This window comes from Trachemys scripta, chromosome 1 (genome assembly GCF_013100865.1).
Source record: "Trachemys scripta elegans isolate TJP31775 chromosome 1, CAS_Tse_1.0, whole genome shotgun sequence".
In the NCBI taxonomy this organism is placed as follows: domain Eukaryota; kingdom Metazoa; phylum Chordata; order Testudines; family Emydidae; genus Trachemys; species Trachemys scripta.
The window spans coordinates 85430440-85453568 of NC_048298.1; the positions used below are offsets into that span (position 1 = coordinate 85430440).

General features: G+C 47.1%; 1 protein-coding gene across 1 annotated transcript; it reads left to right on the top strand.

Annotated features, from left to right (window-relative positions):
- The first annotated feature begins 6093 nt into the window (after positions 1-6093).
- MGP (matrix Gla protein) lies at positions 6094-13758 on the top strand. The gene is made up of 5 exons (XM_034774056.1): positions 6094-6228; positions 9030-9174; positions 10222-10257; positions 11971-12046; positions 13370-13758. The coding sequence occupies exons 2-5, from the start codon at positions 9114-9116 to the stop codon at positions 13512-13514; spliced, it is 318 nt and encodes a 105-aa protein (XP_034629947.1). The 5' UTR covers positions 6094-6228; positions 9030-9113; the 3' UTR covers positions 13515-13758.
- The last annotated feature ends 9371 nt before the right edge of the window (positions 13759-23129 follow it).

A 23129-nucleotide genomic window follows, 5' to 3' on the forward strand; every position in this document is an offset into this window, starting at 1 on the left:
AATAGTGTCAGTGCTTTGAAAAGGTCTCAGAGATTCCAAGTGTCACCTATACAATAACTTGAACCCAGAGCCTCTAGGCTTCCAGACAGTGTCAGTCACAGACTCTAGCCCTAAAGATCCACAGACTCCATCCTAAAGATTCAGAGAGTTCAGACATCATTACGTATACAACTCAGATACCTCATTGGAGGTCCCTTGACTCTGGAACATGTTCTCCTGTTGGACCAACAGAGTCTGTGGATGTTTTAGGCAGCTCTTCCCATGAGCAGGGTAAGTGTGGGATCTATAGGCACTGTATCCAAGGCAGACATGCTCAGTGACTGCCTGATGGGTGCCTTTTAAAAATCTAATAAATATGACTTATTTATTATTTACGGAATGCCTTGAGCAGGTTCAACAATGAACACCACACAGAATGCCTCAAATGACAGCTGTCTCAAGGAGTTTACAGTCTGGTACATCTACACTACAGGGGGGAGTCGATTTAAGATACGCAAATACAGCTACGTGAATAGCGTAGCTGAATTCGACGTATCGCAGCCGACTTACCCCGCTGTGAGGACGGTGGCAAAATCGACTTCTGCGGCTTTCTGTCGACGGCGCTTACTCCCACCTCCGCTGGTGGAGTAAGAGCGTCGATTTGGGGATCAACTGTCGCGTCCCGATGGGACGCGATAAATCGATCCCCGAGAGGTCGATTTCTACCTGCTGATTCAGGCGGGTAGTGTAGACCTAGCCTAAGTGAGACAGAAAATACACCAGGCAACAAGCAGAAGATAAAAGACTCTGGGGGGGTATAGATGTGCTTTAAAAAGAGTAGAAAAATGCTATAAATATAATGCACTGATTTCTAAGGCCTTGTCTGTACTGGGAAAATGCACTGTACTAGAAAATGTGTTAATTAACCTTGGGTTAACTATGACCAGCTAACACATTTGTAAATTCAATTTGTGCTTGTGTGCTCTAGGTGCTAATCCTGTTTAGTAGCGAGTTAGCTAACACATTTTTCTAACCCAGCACACTTTCCCAGTGTAGACATGGCCTTAGGTGGTTGATAAGTATATATGAGAATGAGAAGATAAGTATTGCAGCCTTATGGATTCCAGACAGTAGGGTTACCATATTTCAATACTGCAAAAAGAGGACACTCCACGGGGCCCCAGCCCCGCCCCTTCCGGCCCGGCCCCGCCCCAACTCCACCCCTTCCCCACAGTCCCCGCCCCAACTCCGCCCCCTAGGGTGACCAGATCACCCAGGTCAAATGTCGGGACGCAGGGGGGCAGAGCAAAAAAAAAAAAAAAAAAAAATGGTGTCAGAGCCCAAAAAAACCAACAATCCCCCCCCCCCCATTCCTCCTCCCTCCGCAAACGCTGGAGGGAGGCCCAGGAGTCACAGGGGGAGCGCGGGGCCAGCGTGAGTAAGTCCGGCCTGGCCTCAAGCGCAGGCAGGACTTGGGCGCGGTACCTGGAGGGAGAGTAGGGGGGCAGCCCGCGGGGCCAGGCGGCGGCTGTTCTCTCCACCTGGGCAGCTGGACTCGGGAGCAGCCGTTGCTGCAGCTCCCACTGCTGCGGGGGGAGGAAGCGGCCAAGCACATGGCGCTTGGCGGCTGCGGCTCTGGTGCCTGCGCCCGAACCCTCCGAGCCTGGGCCTGCTGCAGGGACCCAGCAGTGCACACACTGCGCCTCGCCCCTGGCCAGTCGGGTCTGGGCTCGCTGCCCAACTGGTGCAATCCCGTGGGCGGCCCTGGGGTTCCCCTGCGGGACCCGAGTGGGACGGGGGGGGGGGCTGGGGCCTGCTGCCCCCACTCCGGGGCCGCCCGCAGGATTGCACCAGCTGGGTCCCCGCAGCAGGCCCGGGCTCAGGGGGTTCACGCCCCGGGTGCCAGAACCGCAGTCTCCGAGCGCCACATGCTTGGCCGTTTCCCCCCGCGGCAGTGGGAGCTGCAGCAGCGGCTGCTCCCGAGTCTGGCTGCCCAGGTGGGGAGAACAAACAGTCACCGCCTGGCCCCTGCGGGGAAGTTGCTTCGGCCCCCGCCGCAGTGGAGAGCGGTGGGAGCCGGGAAAGTTGGAGCCCAGGGAGGAGGCGGTCCCCTTACCATGTCTCCCTATTTTCCTGGACATGTCCTGCTTTTTGGAAATTCCTCCCGGACGGGGATTTGAGGACCAAAAAGCCGGACATGTCCAGGAAAATCTGGATGTATGGCAACCCTACCAGTCATCCATGTACCCCAAAACCAGAAAGTCCTGAGAGTGTCACCAATCTCTGCACATAGAGCAGCACCCATTCCTCCACTCTCCATGCTTATTCTCTCATGGGTTTTCTCTCCATGTCCTACCAATGGACTCCAAGCTAAAGCCGGACAGAGCTTGGTTTCCAAGATTAAAGAATTTTCCCACTACATGAGCAACTACAGACTCTGCAGAACTGTGTGAGCTAGTTTTGGGATGAGGATTATTATACACCAGGGGCTTGGAGTAAAATTAAACCATTGGCAGCCTTTCTGTTTCCTATTCAAACAAAATCAGGACTGTGGCATATTTAGTGCTGGGCCCCAGTCCCAAGGCAGGAGGGAGAAATAGTTCATAGAAGTATAGGGAAAACATCTTTTTTCATCCTCTCCCATTTTACGAGAACAAGGAATCTCTTGATAAAAATTAACAGCTGGTAAATTTACTACAAATAATAATAATAATAATAATGAAAATACTTCTTCAAAGAGCATGTAGTTAGCCTGTGGAATTCACTATCATCGGAGGTCATCAGGTCAAATACTTTTGCTGGAACTTAATGTTATGGGCATTAATACCATGTCTAGTTATGCATATGAAGATAAGAGTAATCCAATCTCATGCTTCAGGACATAGGGATTTTTTTTCCTACTCCCCCCAAAGCATTGCGCAATAGGCTGGGTATATTATGCCTCCCCTCTTCGCCCACAGCTTCCCCTGAAGGCACTGGCTGCAAACAGATAAAAAACAGACTTGGTCTGATCTGATACAGCAAATTTCATTTCCTTATGAAAGAGGAAATCTAGGGTGAGGGCTTTTCAGAGGTAGCATAGACCTGAGTCGGTCCTGCACCTCAGATCTTGAGGGTAAAAAGCATGTATAGGCTCTGGTATTTCCATTCCAGATGGACAAAATAGGGTGTTTCTTATAATAATAGATTCAATCCAATTTTGCATCTCAAAACAACTGCAGATTTTGGATCTAAAAACCTATCTAGGTTCTTTGGTCCAAAACAACCAGTATGATTCTCTTTATCCAGCAGATGAGTGAAAGATGCTGGCTTTGAACAGAGTGAGGTCACAATCACTTTCTTATCTCTCTGCAAGTCTGGACAGGAAACGAGGCTGGATTAAACTCATCTGGCTCCAGAGAATGAGTCAGATCATGACATTGCGCAACTTGAGGGGCAGGAGGTGGGAAGGAAAGTGCAGAGGAGGGAGGAATTCTGTTTTGCCATTCCACAGGAGCTCAGCTCAGCAGCATCCTGTGTTTTTACAGTGAGAGTCTTGATTTTGTTTTTTTTTAACCTAATTTTTATGTGTTGCTTGATGTACAAGTTCAGTCTAGTTACTCATAGGGATGCCTATGCCATAGTGTGTGAGCTCCAGCCAATTAGTAAAACAAAAATAACATTAGCAATCTTCTCTTCCTTCCTTCCTTCCCAGGCTGAAGGAGAAATAGCTTGATCAGTTTGCCTGGGTGTGTGTGGTGAAGAGCTCATTGAGGGAAAGCCAAGTACAGAGATGAAGTTTGCACTTAGTTCTGAATATGGTGAGGCCCATGGGCATTCATATAAGTTTATGGAGTGAGCTCCCCAACCTAGGTCCAGCTCTTGTGAAAGGTCTGTTTCCTCTGCTCACGACCCCCCCCCCCCCCCCCCGGTTGGTAACAGCTTTATTGTTTCAATTTAACAAAGCTGTTGTGGGAAGTCATGGTCATAGACAGAAAGTTGATCTATCATGTAGCTAGGGCCAATCTCATGGAGAGCTTTTAATATTAGGATAAAAAGCATAAACTGGCCTCTGTATTCAATGGAGAGAGGGTGCAGGAACGAAACAATGGGGTAATGTGTTCCTGATGACCTGTATTACTAAACAAGATGACTGCTGTGTTTGGTACCAACCACATGCTATTTGGGCATCCAACAGCAGGGAGTAGTCCAAATGAATCCCATGGCTGCAGAACAACTTAATGAACTGAAGGCAGTTCCTCAGAGCACTTCCCTCATCCTACCAGCATCATTTGGTCTTACCCTGGTTTCAGCTTTAGCCAGTTGGTCTTCACCCAGGTGCTGATTTCAGTTTGACTTCAAGGGAGATGGCGTTGTTTATGTTTCATGTAGAGGAGATGCTGAGCTGGGAGCTGTCCGGGTAGTTTGGTCATCCCACTAGCTGTTCCTCGTTTCCTTTTGATGTTGACTAACATGGGGAGTGGACCGAACATGGCAGGAGACTCTGCATCTGGAAGAACAGTTGCCCATAACCATCCATTAGGTTTGGTCAAAGAGGAAAAGTTGAGCCATCTCAGGATGTTTCATTTCACCTTCGCAGCTTCTTGGAGTTGGGACAGGCGTGTTTCGCGATCTATGCCCCAAAGAGGCACCCAGCAGGATGACTATGGATGTGTTTTTCTTGTCTATGGACAGGAGGAAGTCCTCCACCATCCACTAGCACAAAAAGTGGAGTCTATGAACTGCGCACTGTTCTAAAGCCTCAGAATAACACAGAAAATTACTATCTGATAAATGGCATTGGAGAAGGTGAGGCTCTGCCCCTCGATCCCGACCCCAGGGAGCAGGTGAGGCCATGCCCTCCTTCCTTCTGCGCTGGCCTGTGGAATGGGGCCAGTCACAGTGTACTGGGGTGGGGGGAGGGGAGCACATCATTCAGCTCTATTATGCAAGGAACAGCCCTAGAAGAATAAGTGGGCCAGATCCTGGGTCCTTGCTCCAGCCCCAAGCTGGCTCTGTGAATAACTGCATCATCCCCTCATTCTCCAGCTTGGAAATTCTGGCCTCAAGATGCTGTGCCTGGGCTGTGAGGGCCATGAAAGTGCTTGCACCAGGAACATGTGCGACAGCTGCTATCTTGGCCAACACACCGGAGGCCTCCCAAGCTAAAAGCACGAGTTGCTCACTATATCTTGAGCTAACGAGCCAGTCTTTGTAACAGGGGTTGTAACTGTCTCACCTCCTCTGTGTACTGGGCAGGGGAGACATGGAACACACACTGAGCAGTGGGTCATGCCACTTGGCTAGCCAGCAAGTAGTCATAGGTTCTACAATAAACAGGGGCGCCCCCATATAAATTAATCTATTGCTGGTCCTCTAAGTCAATAGTTACCCTGCAGTTTTTATTCTGTGACTAAATTGGACTAAGTTTGATCTTTCTTTGTAAATGGGAAGCTAAGATTTTTAGTTGTTTGCTTAGTGCGTGTAATAGATTTTCTTTACTTTAATCCCACTAACAGCTCATTTAGAAGCTGCTACCCTGACAAGCTCCCACCCCGTTCCAACTTCTCTGAACTCACTCTGTCAGTGTGGTACTTCTCACTTCATCTGAGGTATCTATTTGTTAATGGAGGGAAAAGAAAATCATTGTTGGAGGCCCCTCCAAGGCAGAGAGCTCACATCACCTGAGCTTTTCTCTCCTACTTTACTGTGCCATTAAGAAGGGACTCCAACCAACAGTGAGGGAGGTGTGAGGGGACGGGATGAGGGAGGGGGCAGCCTCTGACCTTATCCCACAGTGTATTGCAGGTGTTCCTGCTGACCAGCTCTGCCTAGAGTGGTTCTGACTCAGTGCATGATTATTGGAAGAGTTAGTGAGGAGGAGGTAAATTCAGTCATCAAGGAAAGAGACTAGACCTCCATTTAGGGAGCCTCTGCCCACACTGCTGGTTAATGGCTTGGACCCAGATAGCTTGCTCTAGACGCGGCCTCGACCCCATTAGCCACTGGCATCCGCTCTGACTCCCCCCTCTCTCCTGGCTCAATTTCCTGAGGTTTCTGGTTTCCTGAGTGAGGGCAGAAGGTGTTTTTGGCAGAGAAGGTGGGAGCCTGGGGGTGGAGGGTGGATCCAGCGGGGGAGACAGAAGAGGAGGAGTTACTGATCACTGATAATAAATAAAAAGGCCCCCTCTTCTCCAGTTAATGCTACAGGACGCTGGGAGAACTCCCCCTTAGACAAGAGCTGCAGACTGAAGAGGAAGCAAGTCCAGAGTGAGTATGCAGAGACCTCCCTGTAGTTAGTTAGTTATTAATGTCTGTGCAGTGCTTTGCAGCAGGAAAATGTTAGAGAGATGCTATGGAATGTATTATTATCTCATCCACCATGACAAGGGCCCCAGGGCTGCCTTTGCAGCGCTAACCCTTACCAAGGGACTGCAGAAATTTCCACAAAGTTTGCAGGCAGTTAATATTAGCTCCTGTTCTGTGACTACTGCACACCAGAGGATGCTGTTAGATAGCAAGGGCTAGGAGTCGGATGTTGGGCTGGGTGTGTTCCACCATGGGGTGTGAGCATTTGTGGCTTCACCTGGTGAGGTAGGAGGTGTAGCCCCTGGGGAGGGATCTGTGTGTGTAAGGAGCCAAGTGAATGCAGTTCCCACAGCAACAACGGAGGCGCTCACCCTGGGACAGCGCCGAAGGGTGGTTAATTTGACTTCCAATAAGGTCTGTTTGTGGATAAAAGCAAAGTGTTTGGGCTAACGCCCGTTTATGACATGCCCTCACTTCTGTGGTGGCGGTGTGTGTGATGCCACAGGCATTCTGGGAGCGCTGAGTGACTCGGGAAGAAAGCAGAGGCTGGGGCAGTGACCCTGAGGACTCAGCACTGAAGGACAGGACAGGTACATGGGGTAAGGTTGGTTATGGCATTTATCACTGTGCGACCTCATCACCATCACCTCTCTCTGCATGTCCTTCCAGCATCTCCCTCTCTGTGTGCCAGTCACTGTCTCTCCAGGCTCACTCCTTATCCCTTTCACTTCAGCCTTCCCACAGGCTGCAGGATTGGCCATGACTTAAGCCCACACTCTGTAAAAACCCCTGAACCGCATGGAATGCAACAAATCCTTACCCAGGCCCAGAGGCTCCCTTAAAAAGGAGCGACCACTGCTCTCAAATCCAGGAGGTGCTGGGATGCAGGGAGAGGAAAGGGAGCTGGGGAAAAGGGATCAGAGGGAAACAGGAGCAGGGCATATCAGACCCCATTTCTGCTCTTTACCACAGAGTAACTAGGGGCTCCTCATCATCCCAGGCTGAACACTGTATATGAGGAATCGGTGCATGGGTGTGAGCTGGAATGGGGCTGGTGGTAGAAAGGGGGAAGGCGCGATGTGTGGTCACCCTCTCCTGTGTTGGGCAAAAGGAGGAAGAAAAGCATCTTATTCACACTGGGGGCCCCTGGTTACAAGCGCTACTGATTTCAGGTCTTTTTCTCCCACTGAGGATCAGAGGATCTGGACAAGAGTTGTGAGTTTGGAGTTAACTGTTTCTTGGCATTGGTAGGGTGATTGGCAAAGCCCAAAGTAATCTGGTCCTTTCACAGATCCAAGGCTCAGCCCAGTAGGGAATCATTTGGTTCCTGGCAAAATTCTGGTGCATTATAGGGTCCCTGTTCCATGCAGGCACATGCAGAGTGTGAATCCTCCAGGAGAGGACTGGACACATGTAACCCCAATGGCAAGGAGTAACAGCGACAACTGAGCAACTGTCTCAGTGGCCTCGGGGAATGAACTGAGCTGGATTTGTGCCCACTGCCCAGGCTGTGTGACAGCTCCAGACTCCTGGAAAACTGCATGCAATCCCACAGGCTGGCCTGGTGCAAGGGGAGCTATGTCAGAGCTCCTCAGTGAGCTCCATTTAGTTGCAGTGGCCTCTTACCACTGCCCAGCTCAGCTGCAGCCATTGCCCAGTGCACCCTGTCCTCACACACGCTGCTCTGGCCGTGGCTTCACATGTGGTTTAAGTGAAACCACTGATCCCATCTCTCTTCTCTTTGAGTTGGCAGCCATGAGGCTACAGACGGCAGCGCACATTCCCCTCCAGGGCCAGCTAACCTGGTGCTGGAAACTGGACTAGAGTTTCCCACATAGCAAGTCAGAGTTCGTTTCCTGAACCACTGGAGCAGACTGTGAAGTACCTCTGGCTCCTGCTAGCCTGCAGAGCAATAGATTTGGTTTGAACTTGGGTCCCCTGTATGGCAGGGAAGGGTGTTAGCACCAAATCATGTTCCAAGAGTCAGCAGCTCAGAGCGAAGGATCCATCCTTCACCCAAAGAAGAGGTGGCCCCATTCTACTTAGGGAGCAGTGTTTGTGTGGGACCCCAGAGAATAAATGTAGAGATAGGTTTCTAGGGGCTACTGCAATATACATGTGAACTAACAATAATCCCAGCAGATGACGGGGATCCCATCAGGGTTTGAGTACCATGAAGGGCACAGTAGGGTGTGTATGGGGGAAAACAATAGGATTGAACTTCTATCTTTCCCCTGGTAGATGGAGTTCAATCAGAGCAGTACTGGGGTACATTAGGGACCAGTCTGAGGGGAAACCAAGGATGGAACATTTGAGATCAAATTTCCCCATCTCTCCAGGAAGCAGGGGGTTGGTCCCATTCCTTCCAGCTGTGGAGCTGACAGACAGTGCGGGCTCTGTGAGTCTGGACCAAGGGTGGTAACGGCAAGGAGGGGAGATCAGAGAAGGAATTAGGGAAGCAAGCGTGTGGTCCTCCTCGGTGTCTGGAATTACACTCATATAGTTCAACATTTCTGGACATGCAGTGTTAACAGCTCACCTCCTTTTGAACTCTGGCACCCTCCCCCTGCAGCAAGGGCAGGGAAGGGAGTGTGCCTACCCCACCACCAAAGCCTGATTAGACCTGTTTATAGAGGGTATTTTGTAACAGTCCCATAGAAGGTGAGTGCCAGCCAGGCCCTACCTTCCGCTGGCTCCTTCATCTGATTCCTCCCCTCCCAGCTGCTGCTTTCATAATAAACACTCCACTGCTAACTTTGCAGCCTGTCCAGAATTTCCCGCTGCCTTCAGTGGAAAGAGAGCAAGACAGAGAGTGACAGAGTGCAAGAGAGAGTGACTCCCACACAATGCGGACCCTCATCCTCCTCACGCTCCTGGCTGTTTTGATGGTGGCAGCTTTCTGCTATGGTAGGTGACCTCTTTTATTAGAACTTGTTTGGAGTGGCAGACAGTCACAGACACCTCTTGGTCTGTTCAGATGTTTTGCTTTGATGTTTATCTTCCCTTATCTATTGCTGTCCTCTTGCCCATCCACTCCCGTAACCACTGTGTCAGACCACTCTGCCTCTACTCCAGAGCTCAATCACCTAGATACTTTTGCCTCCAGTCTAGAGCCGCCTGCACTTCAGACCCTTTCTCTTTACCACAGACCATTCTGTGACCACTGCAAACTATCCCCACATCCTCGACAATCCCAATCTGTGTGGATCATAGAAAGAGGAGATGGAAGAAACCTAAATTAGTCCTTCCTTAGTCAACACAACTTGTGGATGCACTGGAGGGGAGATCCCAGGTGCTGTTTACATATCAAAGTGATGCAGGGTCTGGTAAGGGAAATTCCTTATATAGATCCCAGGCCCTATTTCCTATAAGAAGGTGACTCTCTGAACTGTCCCTGGTTTGCCATTCTGTTGCATCCTCAGCTGCTTGCCTTTCCTTTGTTAATGGCGAGCGAGATTTTTCCACCCACCTTCCCTTTCTCCTTTTGAATGTCTCTCCCATTTTCTCTAAAATGCATACACTTGCATATTAATGGACCGATCTGACCTTGCACTGAAATATGCATATTTAGTGGTGATTTGTATTTCTATAGCATTTTCCATCTAAAGATCTCAAAGGGCTTTACAAATATGAATTCATTAATTAAGCAGCCTGCCCCCACTGTGAAGTAAATAGGTGTCATACCTGTTATATAGAGGGATACAAAAGAAACAGAGGGTCAGTGATGCGCCCAAGGATAACATAGTAAATCAGTGGCACAGCCATGGATGGAACCCAGTGGTTCAGTCCTCTGTTCTGACCACTAGGTTGCCTTATTCCTTTCCTTGCTTTTCCTTTTAATCAGTGAATGAGACTTCTCAGTCTCTCTTCCTTTCGGTTTATTAATGGTGAGTGAAAAATTCTGTGTTCCATAACTACAGTGCCTCACTGAATGTTTTTCTCTTCTTTCTCCAGAGTCCCACGAGAGTATGGAATCCCATGAGTTTGTCAGTAAGAGACAATTTTACTACTTTGTTTAAATTAGAGGGGAACTAAGAGACTCCCGTACTCCACCGTCTTCACCACTCTGCTAGGAGTTCAGCTGAGCCTGGCAGGCATGAGAGTGGGGGACTGGTGGAAATTAGAAAGGGGAGAATAAACCACTCCAGACAAATTGGATTTCTTTGGTGACAGAATTTCCGGATGAGTGGAAGGGGGAACAAAAAAGATAAAATACATGTTGACTCCAGGAAAGCATGTGACATAATGTCTTACAAAATCTTACCTGAAAACGAACTGGAATTAGCTTTGACCACTGACATATTCCCTGAAAAGGGTCTTAAAAAATGCTATTGCTAAATAGCAATGTACTGAGTTTGGGAAGAGCTGCCTCAGAGGTGCAGCAGAGATCAATGCCACATCTGATATTAAACCATTAATTAGATGCGGTAAGGGAACTCACCCCTCACTGCCTTCCCCTTGTCACTACAAGGAACAGCTAAGATTGGCAGGCATGAGAGCATGGAGCTATTACTCATCTGGAAAAAGGAGTAAGCAGCATGTTGATTCAATTTGAGGAGGATGATAAATTTGGGGAAGGACCAATAACAGAGAGCAACCTCAGCAAGTTTAGAATATAGATGAGTAGAATTTTTATTTTTTATTTTTGTAAGGGATTTAGCTTGGACAAATGCAAGTTAGTACATTTGGGGAAAAATAATTCAAATGATAGATCTTCAGTGGCAGGGGGACGCGTGGAAGGCAGTAAATTACAAAGGAGATCTTAGGTTCACAGTGATCCAAAAACTGGGCATAATCCTGTAATATGAAGTGGCAGCAAAAAAAAAAGAGAGCGCCACTATGACTTTGGGCTGTATCTATAGAGGCATCAACCCATCTATATTCTAAACCTGCTTAGGTTGCTCTCTATTATTGGTCCTTCCCCAAATTTATCATCCTCTTCAAATTGAATCCACATGCTGCTTATTCCTTTTTCCAGATGAGTAATAGCTCCATGCTCTCATGCCTGCCAATCTTAGCTGCTGCTTGTAGTGACAAGGGGGAGGCAGTGGGGGGTGAGTTCCCTACCAGAACTAGATCTGGGTACCTTGGCCAAATGACAGCCAAGGGAAACAGGATAATCATGGATAAGTATTTGACAAATGTAAACCCCATAAAGGGAGATGAGAAGAACCTGTTTAGTGTGGTTCAAAGAGATGATACTAGACAATAGACAATTTAGGCTGAATTTTAAGGAAAAAGATCAAGTTATGTGATCTATTAGAGTGTGGAATAATCTCCCTAGAGAAATGAGGGAAGACCCATTGATTGGGTATTTAAAATTGATCTGGAGAATGCACTCTAAGAAACAAGCAGCTGAGGCTGGATGAACAGGGTGATCCAGTGGACTCTTTCCATCATTAATTTATGGAACAAGATTAGCAGGTTGGTAGCGAACATGAAGTCATGAAGAATAGGAGGCTGGTGAGAATGGCAGGCTAGAGGAACATGGGGTGCCCATGACAATGAGAGGCTGGTAGTTTACAAGACTTTGGAGTACCAGAGGCTAATGAAAATAGAAGGTTGATGGGGTCCAGGAATCCATTGTGAATGGGAGGACAGGTGAGAATGGGACGTTGTCAGAGCAGGATTTGTTGTAAGTAGCTGATGATCTTCACTTCAACTATACATTGATTAAAAATAAATATTCTTTCACCTCATCAGATCCCTTCATTAACAGACGAAATGCCAACGACTTCATGAGAGCTCAGCCGAGACGAAACTTCATAGTGCAGGAGAGGTATGTTTTCATAGGGTCTTAGGACATGGATAGAGGGGGCTTGGGGAGATGAAGATCTCTCCTAAGCAAGTTTAAGTTGTTGCCATTGAGGAAGGTCAGTGCTATTAGCTTGGAGACAGAATTTCCCACTCAGCCTGGGGGTCCCACTGGGGAACCCAAAACTGATTGAAGATAGAGGAAGATTAACTTGGAGTGTTATTGAGTATGAGAACTCTTCTCAGTGCCCATAGGGCATTAACTAATCAGTCTGAAGAAAGCGTTAGAGGAGGGTGGGGAAATCACTGGTATAAATCCTGAAAGGAAGGATGGTCCAACAGTTAGACACCAGTCTAGGCCTTGGGGAGACCCGAGTTAGTTTCCTGCTCTACCACAGACTTCCTTTGGGTCAAGTCAATTAGTCTCTGTGTGCTTCAGTTCCCCATAACAGAACTGCCCTACCTCTCAGGAGTGTGGAGAGAATAAACACTTTACAGATTAGGAGGTGCTCAGATACTACAGTGCTGTGCTGGGGGCCATACGAATCCCTAAAATAGACAGAAACAGGGATTGGGGATGAGGCCTGAAAGAGAAGAAGAGAGGAACCAGAGCTGAAATGCACAGTTCTTTGTAAGAGGGACTCAAAGGCAGCTCCGATCTCTTACACTGCTGATCTCTTACACTGCTGTCAACCTAGAATAACTCCACTGATTTCAGTGTAGGTACTCTGGAACACAGAGGTGAACAGAGATCAGAATCAGGTCCAGGTTCTACGTACAGCATTTTCCCAAGACAAAACTCTTCTCTAATAGTTTGTGTTGGCACCAGAAAGGGAATGGCCTCCCTGACTCTGGCTGTATCTGCCCCTGTATCGGACAGGAAGAAGGCACCCTTGTTATGAGATTTCCATGTGGCTATGTCAAATGAATAAGAGAAAGAAAGTTCACAGTAATTAGGTTAGCCCTGTGAACGTACTCTTCTAAAGAAGGTGATGAGTTCACATGACCCCCTATGAGAGGGCTAGATGGTCCCTTCATGGGATGTTCCAGCTCCCTTCCCTATCCCTGGCAACATGAAAGATCTGAAGAGCTTATGGCAGCAGGTTTGAGCTACTGGGGAAGTGAGACCCACTCCTCCGCCAACATAAGCCTCTACAGGCCCCATCTGCTGTGAATGGCACTTGGGAAAGGGCTCAGTGCAGGGTTGTTGCATTGGCAGAGCCAAGGAGAGCTGAAAGAACTGTAGAGGCATGTGTGGGAAGGTGGGGCAGGAGGACCTGGCCACAAACAGCAAAGTTTAAAATGACAACTTGCTCTCTCCTCCCCTTCCCCTCCCTTGCATATGCAGGATCAGAGAACGCAATAAGACCCCCCAGGAACGCCAGCGAGAGATCTGCGAGGACTACAACCCCTGTGAGCGCTATGCCTTGCGCCATGGCTACATCGCTGCCTATAAGCGCTACTTTGGGCAGCAGAGGGGCAAGTTCGAGTAACAAGTTCTCATCCCCGGTGCCTGGAGCCTGGGTTCTGTACCTAGAAAGAGCGACGTCTCTGAAATCTATTAAGTTGCTTGTTAACTGTATGTTATCCTGCCTGCCCTCTGCTTCACTCCCCGGTAACCAGAGATTCCTAGATTTTGTGTTAATTAGCCCAGTGCCGCTATAGAGGAGGTTGGACAGGAGCCAGGATGTGGGTGTTTATTAGAAAATAAACTGCTGGTTTGATACTATTTCTTTATGACTCTGTATTTCCTTGTGTTTTTCTTTGGGAATCTTCTACAGGGGAGGGTTAGTTTTTCTCTCTATACTCAACAACAGTATTGTGGTAAATTTGAACATCTATGAATCAGATGTGTTTTAAAGGCTGTAACACAATCAGGACTCTGACCTCTATTCTCTGGGGCAGTGGTGGGCAACCTGTGGCCCGTCAGGGTAATCCGCTGGTGGGCCGCCAGACAGTTTGTTTACATTTGCATGGCTGCCCGCAACGAACATTGGCTGGGAATGGCGAACCGTGACCACTGGGAGCTGCAGGCAATCATGCAAATGTAAACAAACTGTCTGGCAGCCCGCCAGCGGATTACCCTGAAGGGCTATGTGCAGCCCACGGGCCACAGGTTGTCCACCACTGCTCTGGGATCTGAAATCGGCTTAAATTTTCACAAGTGACTAGTGATTTTGGGTGCCTAACTTGAGACATCTTTAAGAGGCCTGATTTTTAGTGAACGGGTTCTCAATACTTTCTGAAAATCAAGCCCCTTCAAGGTGTCTCAAGTGGGACCCAAAGTTACTAATCACTTGTGAAAATATAGGCAGAGAAATTAATGATGAAAAAGACCTGCTGAATAACAACATGTCCATACAACTTCCCCATTTGTGATGATGAAGGTCTGTTCTGTATGCTACAGAATAATGTTTTCACCCCTCAGCTCACAGAGAGCCGAGAAGCGATCTACAGCCCAAAGTTTATTCTCAAGCGATGGAACTTCCACCACTTCCATTGTACTTAATCATCTCACCTTTTCTCTGAAATGATAAAATGAGAAACTATTGTATGAAACAGACCCTGTTCTTTCTTGCTCTGCTCCTCTTTCTTGCTGTGCTGGGAAATCAGACAGAGCTCACAGGGCAAAATACCACCCATATAATATATCCCTCCTTTCTCTTGCTGCCTCCTCTGGAATCTGTAGGCCCCAGGGGATAGAAAAAGACCTGAGCCTCAGGACACAGTGTACACATTTTGCATATATGTGCAGGTATATTGTGGTAGATGCTTAGGAGTAAACATACTGTATTCTTCACTGTACCTTTTAGGGAAGTGGTTCTCAATCAGAGGTACGCATACCCCTTGGGGTACTCAGAGGTCTTCCATAGGGTACATCGACTCATCTAGATATTTGCCTAGTTTGACAACAGGCTACATAAAAAGCACTAGCGAAGCTAGTACAAACTAAAATTTCATACAGACAATGAGTTGTTTATACTGCGGTCTATACTATACACTGAAATGTAAGTACAATATTTATATTCCAGTGGGTTTATTTTATAATTATAAATAATAATAATTATATGATAAAAATGAGAAAGTCAGCAATTTTCCAGTAATAGTGTGCTGAGATACTTTTGTATTATTATATCTGATTTTGTAAGCAAGTAGTTTTTAAATGAGGTGAAATTTGGGGTATGCAAAACCAATCAGACTCCTGAAAGGGATACAGTAGTCTGGAAAGGTTGAGAGCCACTGTTTTAGGGGACAGCAGCAATGTCCCTCTAATTATTTCCATCCATGTGCAGAATGAATTTTGTTATGTGCACCAATATCGAGGTAATGTGCGGATGTGTGCCACCAGTAGAAACAAAAAACCTAGATATAATGCATACTGTATTTTTTAAAAGTTACCATAGGGATAATTACTCCAGCCAGGACAGGTTAGACTTTTTAGAACTCACTACACAAAGAATTAAATTTAAGCATAAGTGAGAAATAAAATTATGAAAGGCATAGACCAGTCAAAAAATTAAAATAACCGTACTTTGAAAGAATAAAATTACAGAGGCTATATGCGCATTGCAAGAAGTAACAAGAAGTAACAAGAACAATAACAACACAGGTATGTATTGGGAGGTGAGTGTGAAAGAGACAGAGTGTGTGTGTGTGTGTGTGTGAGTGAGAGAGAGAGAGAGACACACACACACAGGGACAGTGTTTGTATATATGTGTGTGAAACAGACAGCGTGTGTGTATATGTTTGTGTGAGAGAGACAGACACAGAGTGTGTGTGTGTGCTGGCTGCTGGGGAAGTCTATGAGAGACCGTGCACTGTCTCTTTAAGCACAGCGGCATTCACCAGTAGACTCATTCAGACAGCAGCAGCCACCAGCATCTCCATCTTGCTCCTGAGCCCTGTCCTCCCTCCCCTGCTCTGCAGAGATGGGTATATGGGCGGGGGAAGGCGGGGGTAGGGGGACACCCTGACATCAACTTCCCCCCCTCCCCCTGCTCTGCATAGCAAGCAGGAGGGTCCCAGGAGCAGCTGGCCAGGGGCTCCAAGGCAGAGGGCAGGAGCAATGCAGCTGCAGAGCAGCCGGGGGAGGAGCATGGGCAGCAGGTAGCATAGGCAGGGGAAGGCTGTGCCTCCCCAAACAGCCTTGCATGGCCCTGCCCACACACTGCCCCCACACCCGACCTGCCTGCTTCCAGTTCCCTTCCTGCTGTTCTGTGACCAAGAAGCTGGGGCAGGCAGGCTGGGGCTGGTGCACACAAGGCCCAGGGCTGGTGGTGCTGGGGCCACGTCGTGCTGCCCATCCATCCGCCTGCCTGGTGCTAGGACCACGCCGCCCACCCAGTGCTCTGGGGTTGCGGGTGCATGGTGGGGCTGTGGGGTGTGTGTGCGCTCCGGGCTCCGGTGGGGAAGGGGAGGGGCGGGGCCTCGGGCAGAGGGGGAGGAGTTGGGGGCTAGCTTCCCCCAACAACTTGTTCACCGGCCACCCATGGGGAGAAGCACCTGAACACATGTCGGGATATGCGCGGATCTGCTAATCAAGTGCACGGCATTTGATTGGCTCTTGGGTGGCCATGCGGCTGAACAGCTTAGAGGGAACACAGGACAGCAGGGAAGGGCTTTCTGTAATCTGTGTGTCCTCAGAAATTATTTCAACAGTAGATATGTACCTGGTACACCTTGTGTCAGGGAGTCTATGTGTATCTTTGGCTGAAAATCCATTATATAGTCTGACAAGGAGCTTGTATATTAATTTTAAGTTAAAATAATGTGTTAAGATTGAAAGTTGGTGACTGCTGGGGAGAATGTCTTAAAAGAGCATGGCAGCTAAAAATAAATAAATAACCCCAATCTTTAGAAAGCCTGGAAATTCAAAGTTAAGGTTATACTTAAAACCACCAATGTTTGGAAGTGCACAGTTAAATTCCCAAACAGATTTAACTTTGTCCCCATCTCTGCCCACACCTCATCGGAAATCAAGATGCAGCTTGATGAACACCATGCCCAGACCACCCAAGGAGTCACGTCTCAGTCACAAGAGAAGAACACAAACATCTGAGACACTGTAACTTATATCAACACCAAAGAGGTGGGCAAAGCCCTTCTGACGTTGTCAATGGACGCCAGTGCTGCCATACACGAGCATGTAAATACCCCCAGTCCATTAGCAACCAGAGCTGTTTGGATATCTGCAGCTATGGGGATCTTAAAACACATAAAGTCTTCTCTATCTGCTAAATATACCTTGCTTCAGTATTCAAGGCTCCAGGCTTCCTCAGATTCATATGCAAATACCCAAATATAGAAGTGGAAAACCACCAAGCGCTATGAGGTATAAGATGCCAATTTGTTGATATACTGTGAAATTAAGCATAGACCCTCATCTACTTTACATATTATAAACACAGATCTTCCCATAAACAAACTTCAGCCTTTGTCAAATTAACAGGCAAACTTGGGACATACACACCACAGAAACATTTAAAATTCTTCTATATATGAAACCCTAATCAAAACATTTCTAAGGGCACGTTCATGTTGCAATAAAAGACCTGTGGCATGGCTGCAGCTGGTCCGACTCAGCTGACTTGGACTCGTGGGGCTTGGGCTGCAGGGCTAAAAATTGCAGTGTAGATGTTTGGGCTCAGGCTGGAACCCAGGATCTGAGGTCCTGAGAGTGGGGAGGGAGTCAGAGTCCAGGCTTCCTGAATGCCTACACCAGGGATTGGCAACCTTTGGCATGCAGCTTGCCAGGGTAAGCCCCCTGGCGGGCCAGGCTGGTTTGTTTACGTGCTGCATCTACAGGTTCGGCTGATCGCGGCTCCCGCTGGCCGCGGTTCGCCGCTCCAGGCCAATGGGGGCTGCGGGAAGCGGCACGGGCCGAGGGATGTGCTGGCTGCTACTTCCCACCACCTCCATTGGCCTGGAGCGGCGAACTGCGGCCAGTGGGAGCCGCGATCAGCTGAACCTGCGGACACGGCAGGTAAAAAAACCGGCCCAGCCCGCCAGGGGGCTTACCCTGGCGAGCCGCGTGCCAGAGGTTGCTGATCCCTGGCCTATACCATAATTTTTAGCCCTGCAGCCCAAGCCCAAGTCAGTTGACATGGGCTCTGAGATTTGGTGCTGTGGGTTTTTTATTGCAGTGCAGAAGTAGCCCAAGATTACTAGCCAGCTATGCCACAGTGCAGCTATGCATGATTTAGCATCCTCCTGGTCAAATGCCAATCTCAGTTTCACAGGTGTAAATCCAGAGTAGCTCCATAGACTTCAGTGGAGTTACTCTGGATTTAGCTCACTGCACATGACATCAGTATTTATTTCTTAGATTATATGATAATCACAGAGGTTGGCAAAGGGTGGAACTGATTTCAGGTTGTTCGGGTGCCCTGAATTTTGCATGTATATGCTTTCAATCTTTTCTTATTTCTCATTGTTCTTTGACGGCACTTTTCCCTGAAGTTATATGCGTTTTCAATCTTTGCTCAATGACTTTTTATTTTTATTTTCTTAAATTAAAAGTCAATGTTTCTAAGAATGGATCTGTGATAGAAACCCTGGGCAGTGAATATTCCCACATCAAGCCTCTATATAAGGCATAGAAAGTCCGCATGGAAATTCTGCTGCCCCTACTGCACAGACACTTCCCGTGCACTGTTTCCTGCTCCTTACAGGTCTTTGAGGCTCTACAGCAATGGTCACATGCGCCCACTTCCTTCATCCTAAATTGTTTCTCTCTCTCCCCACTGCCCTCAGATTCCCCCTCCTTCCCACAAGTGGCTCTCGGACGCCTGTGCCCTCCAACCTCCCCTAGTATATGGAGAATCTGTTCTGATCCGAGCTTTAGGAAACATGAAGCCTGCAGATCAAGAGGACCATGGTCTGCCAACAAAAGACCATGCAGGCACTGGAGTATCTGCATTGCATCAGGCGAGGGTTACAGTGTCCGACATGCAATCACAGGAAGCTCAAACATTATCAAAACTGCATGGAATAACTGAGGGCTCAATTGTGCCTTTCGAGGCTGACCGAGATGGTTAGACTTTCTAAACATTTCCTTGAACTTGGGGAAAACATTTCAAAAATCTTACAGAAAGCGTTGTATTTTTAAACTGTTTTTTTCAACCAGTTGTAACAGCCCAGTGTTGGGGGTGCTGTGGGTCTGCCCCCTGCCTGGGGGAGTGCAGACAGAGAGCGCCTCTACTAGGAGTGAGGCCTACTCTCCTCCATGTGCCTGGCCCCAGCTCCCTGCCACTCTCTTTAGGGAACGCAAAGGGAGCACAGAGACTGTAATTGTACCTGGGCCTCTTGTGGCCTGTATAAGAGAGGATATAGCTCCTTTCATCCCTCCCTCCCTCCCTCGGCACATGTATATGGCTCAGCCACAGGGGTGAAAGTAGAAATAGGGACTTACCAGTACGGGGCTGGGTTGGGGCCGGCTCTGGCCCCTGGAAGGGGCGGGGCCTCGGGCAGAAGGGGGGGGATGGGGGGGTCAGAGCCAGCCCTGGCCCGCCCTGTACCGGTAAGTGCCCTCCCCCTCCCCCGCCAGGGTAGCAGCGGCAGCTGGGGGCTCCGGCAGCAGTTTAAAGGGCCCGGGGCTCCCACTGCCTCTACGGCCCCGGCCCTTTAAATAGCCGCCGGAGCCCCGCCGCCGCTCTGGCAGGCTCCAGCGGCTATTTAAAGGGCCCGGGGGGGTAGAGGCAGGAGAGCCCCGGACCCTTTAAATAACCCCCAGAGCCCTGCTGCCAGAGCCCTGGGGTAGCAGCGGTAGCTGAGGGCTCCGGCAGCAGTTTAAAGGGCCCTGGGTGGCAGCAGTGGCCAAGAGGCATACCGGGGTGTACCGGCTTACTTTCACCTCTGCTCAGTCACCAACTGACCCTAAATTCTTAACTCTTCTAAACTAGCCAAAGGAACTAATAGTTATTGAGCCCAACAGGATGAAATGAATGTAGAATCTGTAGTTCAAGTCTTTTTGAGATATGACAAGCAAAATAAATAAATAAATAAAAATTAGGAAACTTCCCAGGAAGCAAAAAAATATCTAATTTCTTTAAAACATTTATCACTCCACAGTGCCTTGTATAAATTGCCTTACACTTTCACCAACAAAAGTCTGTTCTGCAATCACTTCACACAGGAAGCATTTCAGATGGGTTGGTTGGTTTATTTCAGCAGGACAGTGTCAAGTTCATAATCAGGCTTCAATCTTATCTTTGGAGACTCTACCACAGCTCCAAAATAAAGACTTAACCCTGGGCAAGCAGAATCTGCCTCACTAAACTGCAGGGAGCACATCACTATATACTTAGCATCAGAAATGCTGAATTGCGTGTTGTAAACAACAGATGATCACTGGCCCTGACAAAGAGTGGTTATTTTAAAGCTGCAGAAAGTTGTTTTGAGAATTCAGGAGCCTTTTGTGCCTTAATCAATGGTCTATTGTTTCCTTAAACTTACTAACTCACACAAAAGCATGGAAATAATATAGGGGAAAATGTGCAGAGAAGGAAGGAACAAATCTTCTCACTATCTGGTTCAAGCAGTCAGGGAAACAAACAAAAGAAATATAAACCACATCTATCAACCACAAGTACATACAAAATCATACAGAAAGCAAACATCCTAGAGACAGCCAGATTCCCAGCTGGTGGGAAGTGGCACAGCCAAACTTTATCAACTAAAATTGATTTATATCAGTTGAGAATCTGGCCCAGTTTAGTTTAATCTTCTTGGGTTAGTTCTTCTCTCATTTACATTACTCAGGAGGACTTCCAGCCAAGTCAGCAGTGCAGCCTGGGGAAAGTGAGCTATTTTCAAAAGGTGAAACAGGTTTTTAGAAGTTGAAAAAATTTTAATAGTAGATTTTTATTTTTTTTAAATGGGAAGCGTTGAAATGAGCCCATAGGGAGTTCTGGTAACATCTGTGGGAGGGAAGGGGGAGTGCACGTTGCTGAGGTTTTATTGACCCTCATCTGAATTCTGCCAGATAGTCCATGTCCTCTGAGACTGATTCTAACATTCTAAACAGATGCTTAAAAACACCCTGCTTCTTTCCCCCAAATGTGCAATTTCCCCACACGCCAGATAACAAATTTACCCAAGTTTGAGACTGTAGGACAGGCAATATTTGGTCTGATCTCACTATGCAGCAAGCTTAGAAATGAGTTCGCTTCACAACTTGAAAGGAGAAATTCCCAACTTTCCAATGGGGCTCAAAGCAGAATTTACTTATAGATCGTGAAAATCCCAAGATATTAGACCTTAAAGTTGTAACATTTTTATGTCTGAGCTCTGAACAGATGAACAAATGCCAATTAAGGCACATGGAGTTACATGTGTAGAGATATAAGAAACAGTCACAATGCAATAAAAAAAGAGTTCTGATATGTTTGTAAAATCTTTTTTCCCATGTACAATACATGGCATGTAGAGAATAAAGCATAATGTGGTATGATATAAAGGTTTTAGCAGTGCTCATTTGAGATCACCTGCATAATTTACTCATGGCTGCACCAATTATGAGCAATGCAGCCATCTAAAACTCATGTTTTAAATCCTTTATAGCACCCCTCATCTTCATGTATTCCATACATAAACATTGCCATGATACATGGGATCACATTCCATCTTAAGCTGGAAGCACTTATTAAACTAAATAAATATAGACACAAATAAGCAGACTTCCACACAGCTTGAGTTTCAACTATGTCTCCTTTATTTACCAGGAAGCATATGCTTTCTGAAAATCTGTACAGAGCCCAGAGGAATCTAGTGGCTGAATAATGCTCTCCAAGTAAATCTATTATTAAACACTTACACACATAGATATTATAGATAGGAATCATAGCAAGGTCTATACTTAAGGCTGCCTAAGGGTTTCCATTTTAAAGGACATTTTTCCGTTGTTTTTTCAATGCTTTTTTATTTTCAGCTGAAATTTGATATGTTTGCTCTCAGTCAAGGAACGCATTTTTTCTAACAGTCCTTCCAAATCAAGTGAGCCATTTTCAAGTATGAAAGGGTGAAAACTGCAGTTATTCTGCTAAGAAAAATGTTATGCCCTTTCTCTGAACAGCTTCAGAGCTGATGGAATCTTAACATTTGGCAGAAACATGGCCCCTACGTTGCAGATGTGTCTTTGATTGGTCTTGTGAAAATTACATTTGATTTGGCAGAGTTAAGATTTAATAAATGTTTTCCACACACATGCACTGTACTTTCTTATACCCATACACAGGGAGCTAGCTGTATAACACACATACACACACAGATACATAATGGACCCTTGGATAGTGCAGCAAGAGCTAGGGGAATGATAGAGATGTATGCCAATCCCACCATTAACACACAGGGAAAAATTAACTAAGGGTGGGAGAGGCCAGGACCAGACAAGACTCCATCTCCATAAAGCTTAACAACCATTATTTACAACTGACAGCACTAACAGAGTCAGTTTCTAGGAACTAGTTAATATCCTCTTACCTCTAGATTTGCTGCAGGGAGCCCTGGGATTTGATGTCGCCATGCAGCTTATGCCCAGAGGAATTCAAAACTGGTTTGTTCTTTTTTGCCTCTGGTCCTGAACACACCTTCTGACTGCCAAGATAATATACAGTGCCGTTCTCTACCACAAGAGGGTCCAAAATCCAAAGGTTCAGGGGAATGAATGTTAAAAACCTCCCAAAGCAAACTGAACATATCCAGTGCTGCCTGATGAAACCAGATGGCAGTTTTCATTGCTGATGGGTGGCTGCTGCTGTGTTTCCAGGAAATAATGGTTATTATTATTATTTATTTGTATTACTGTACTGCCTAGAATTCTCCTTACTTAACTTTAATCTTAATTTAACCTCAATAAATCACGGGGTTTATCCTATAGGCAGATTTCCATCTTCTCTCTTCCTCTGTGTTTTATTTAACTACTATCCTTAAACTAAATCTGTGCACTCTATTTCCTGTGTTATGCCTTCCTCTACTCCAGTGAAATTACTTCTGCTTCTGTCCTTCACCTGTTTCTCAGTCTTTCTTCTGTTTCTCTTCATCTCTCTTTGTTTCTCCTTCTCCTTCCTTCCCTTCCTTACATTCAGTACCTTTCTCTACCTCAGCCCAA